This window comes from Verticillium alfalfae, genomic scaffold, assembly GCF_000150825.1.
Source record: "Verticillium alfalfae VaMs.102 supercont1.8 genomic scaffold, whole genome shotgun sequence".
NCBI classification, from domain to species: Eukaryota; Fungi; Ascomycota; class Sordariomycetes; order Glomerellales; family Plectosphaerellaceae; genus Verticillium; species Verticillium alfalfae.
The window spans coordinates 659,198-662,679 of record NW_003315031.1 but is presented as its reverse complement, the minus strand read 5'-3'; the positions used below and the strand labels follow the sequence as shown (position 1 = coordinate 662,679).

The 3,482-nt window shown below is 58.7% G+C and overlaps 1 protein-coding gene across 1 annotated transcript in view; it reads left to right on the top strand.

Moving 5' to 3' along the window:
- Positions 1–2,455: 2,455 nt before the first annotated feature.
- Positions 2,456–3,482, top strand: part of VDBG_06632 (transcriptional regulator) — a gene marked incomplete at both ends in the record, with an annotated part of 2,172 nt that continues 1,145 nt past the window's right edge. Inside the window, 2 exons of the mRNA XM_003003024.1 lie at positions 2,456–3,193; positions 3,282–3,462. Of these exons, the coding sequence (XP_003003070.1) occupies positions 2,456–3,193; positions 3,282–3,462 (919 nt within the window). The remainder of the gene's footprint in view (positions 3,194–3,281; positions 3,463–3,482) is intronic.

Genomic DNA, 3,482 nt, shown 5'->3' with positions numbered 1-3,482 from the left:
GCCAGACAGACACAGCACAGGCAGTCAGGAGAGAGAGCCGAGAGAAAGAAAGAGAAAGGAAAGTAGACAGGTACCAATAGGGAGAGTTCAGCGCGCTGTGTACCTCCGCTTCAGCCCCTCCAGGAGACGACAGTCGTTTGCTTCACACCAGCTCAAACCCAGTGCTGTGTTCATGGGGAGCCGCTCGTCTGCCCTGGCCTGGTACATGGCACCTCCCTATACAGAACAGTACAGTTTTGCCCACGACCACCCTCGTCAGAAAGAACAGGGCCAGGCCCAATCCATTGTCTGAAGCAACCAAGCATTGCCATCCCGGGGCGGTCAGCATCTGGGCTCTCTCTCTCTCCCCTTCTGCTCGTTTCCGGACTCATCTGGATGCTCTTGGGCAGATGTCCGGTACATACAATCCCAATCTTTGTCTCTGACGCCGACGGACGACGAGGCATTGCATCATAGGCCCCTTTCGGCAGGCGTCGCAATTACTCGCGCTTTTTATCTGCACGAGGTCTCGAGTCAGACGTCTTCGGCTCTGTCGTGGGGACCGACCCAGAGATCTCCATCCGGACGCGTGAGATACCGAAATCCTCGCCGCTCAACACCTGTACCACAGGTGAAAATTACCCACTCACACCCCTAGTCTCCAGCTCGCCAGGCACCCCCCTCCCTACATGGTACTCACGTATACGAGCCGACCACCTTGTCTGTCGCCTGTCCCAGTCTCCCAATCCCAGTCCCGTCCGCAACCAAGTCAAAGTCACTTTTGTTTTTGACGAGCGTAGACCTCGTCACCAGATCGAACTCTCCGATTTGCAGTACATGCATACAGCACAGTATCTACTTTTTGCGGCCACAGAACGACCAGAGCACACCGTGCCGTGCCTGGCGCAAACAGGCCACGACGAAAACAGAATTGCGCACCCCACGAGTCGAGGCGTGAAAGGTCTACACTGGTGCCTCTCTTCCTCTATGCCCCTCTCTCTCTCACTGCTTCTGGTGCTCTCTGGTGCTCTTCACTCTGTTTGTTCGACGCGACGCGTGCTCTGGGACCTGGGCTAACACACGGCAAGTCCGTCCGCTTCGTCAGGTGGATCATCAACGACGTTCCTGGTGAGGTGAAGTGAGGTGACGAGAGGTACCTTGCCAGGCAAGCTACGATTGCGGAGTGACCAGACGAAGAGTGCTGCGCTTTCGCAAGCTTCGGCATTTGTGCAGTCCAGCACACCCACTACACATCGACAATCCACTCGTCCATCCTTTATCCACCGGGGGTGCCTCGCCTCGTCCCTGGCTACATCGACACCCCATTCCCCTCCTACTTCTCAGGCGCCCTCCCACCCACCCGCTTCGAGGACACCACCGACACCCCCCCCCCTGGGAGCCACCTCTCGGCTTGTGGGACAACCTGTGCATCCCCCCCCCTCTCTCTCTTTCAACTCGGAGGACCCTCTTCTGCCGCTAAGCAGCACCTGGGATTTTGCTCCTCAGCCTTCCCTGTCTCTGGGACTTGGTCGTCCCAGGCTCGCCAGGCCAAGGGATCCACTCGCTGCAAATCAGCCCTCGGCGACCCAGGCCCTTGATTACCCCATCATTCCTCGCCGCCGCCGTCCTCGGTCTCTTCATATACGGCCACCTCCCGTGAACGGCGCTAAGATCGTACCTCTCTCGTCATAACCTTCATCGACGTACCCCCTCCTTACCCTCTCCGTCGTTCCGTCCATTGTCGTCGTCTTCGTCCGAGACGCGGCATCACCGGCACACGCACGACGCCCTGAACTGAAGAAAGGGAACTCCGTCTTGTGCTGCTGCAGAGGCGCACTTGGTACATCAGATTCGCTCTTTGCAGCTGCGACACCATCGTTCACTCTCCGCCCCCGTCTTTTTGGAGAGCTACCTACCACATCCGATCCTCACGCTAAACCTGCTCTCGGACTGAAGCCCAGTCCATCCACTTCTTTAGCGCACTATTTTAGTGCGCGAGTTCCCCAGGACGCCGTCGACTTTTCGCTCAACCAAGACGAGCCACCAACCCTTCCGCGATCTGGTGAACAGGCAGCGCTACCCTTGCCACTCCAGAGATCTTCGCTCAGGGCCGTGGCCTAGTCGCCTGTTGTCATCGACGCCCATTTTAACCATAATCCCGACTCGCTGGGTGGCCCGCGCTATCTTGGCCGCCATCTTTATACACCGTCGCGCCGCCTCACAAGTCTCACTTGCGGTGCACACCATCCTCCTCCGTCTCTTGACCGTGCCTTCACTTCAACCCAACCTCTCTACACCATTACTACCTTGCCCTCCTTCACTCCTACCTTTACGTTGAACGCATCCATCCCCCCTCCGGCCCCCTACTACCGACCTTCAGAGGATCTCCCACATCTGGCCCCAGAACTAAAGAAAAAAAAAGAAAGGATCGCCGCCAGCTACCTCGCGCCCCTCAGCTGTATCGTTGCGCCGTAGTATGTACCTGGTCCCCACGCAGCCTCATCACTTCGTTGGCAACCACGCATCGCTCCTTGCATCCTCCTCCCCTGTATCCTCGCCCGGCTCTCGTCACGGGAACCGCCCAGAAGCGACCTCCAGCGCGCTTCTGTCCACGCTCAACACCTCTATGGAACGCAGTGCTGCCGAGTACTCGCAGTCAGGTTTGCCTTCGCCTTACCCAAGCCACTGCGGCGACACCCGTTCTGAAGGATCATCTGCAGACCACTCGTCTGCTGCCCACTACTCTTCGCAACAGGAGGTTCGACCCAGCAACTACTCTACCTCGGCCACTCCCACCTCGGAGTACAGCGTCTACCCGCCCTCTGCGCGGTCAGGATCCTTCCCTGAGCATATCCACAGACCATACCATCCAGCTACCAACCCAAGCGGTGGCAGCGGAGGCATGTCGCAACAAGCAAGCAGTCCGTCTTTGCCCCAGCAAGATGGACGAAACCATCAACCCAACCAGCATCCCAAGTCTGACCACGATGTACCTATAGATCCCTCCATCGCGGGACCCAGTCCTACCTACGCTTACGGACAGCAATCGCCGTACGGCCCGCCGCCCGGCGACATGCAGGCATACCAACATGCCTATCCCCAGCCCCGTCCCGACTGGACGGGATACGGCCAGCACAGCGCTGGCCTGACGCCCGCCACCCACCACTTCCCGCCGACACCGAGCTCCGCGCCCCCGAACGGCAGGCCGACTCAGGTAAGTGTTGACACGCACAAAACGGCGCGCGCCCCTCCCGCCCCGCCGCATCGAGCTGGCCTTGCTAACCAAACAGTTTGGCAACCAGGTATACTCTTTCGTTCCGATTCCTGGTGCGCAGCAACACAAGCGGCCGAGACGACGATACGAGGAGATTGAGCGTATGTACAAGTGTGGCTGGCAGGGTTGCGAGAAGGCGTATGGTACTCTGAACCATCTCAATGCGCACGTCACCATGCAGTCGCACGGCACGAAGCGGACTCCTGAAGGTATGCACTTACCACTCCTG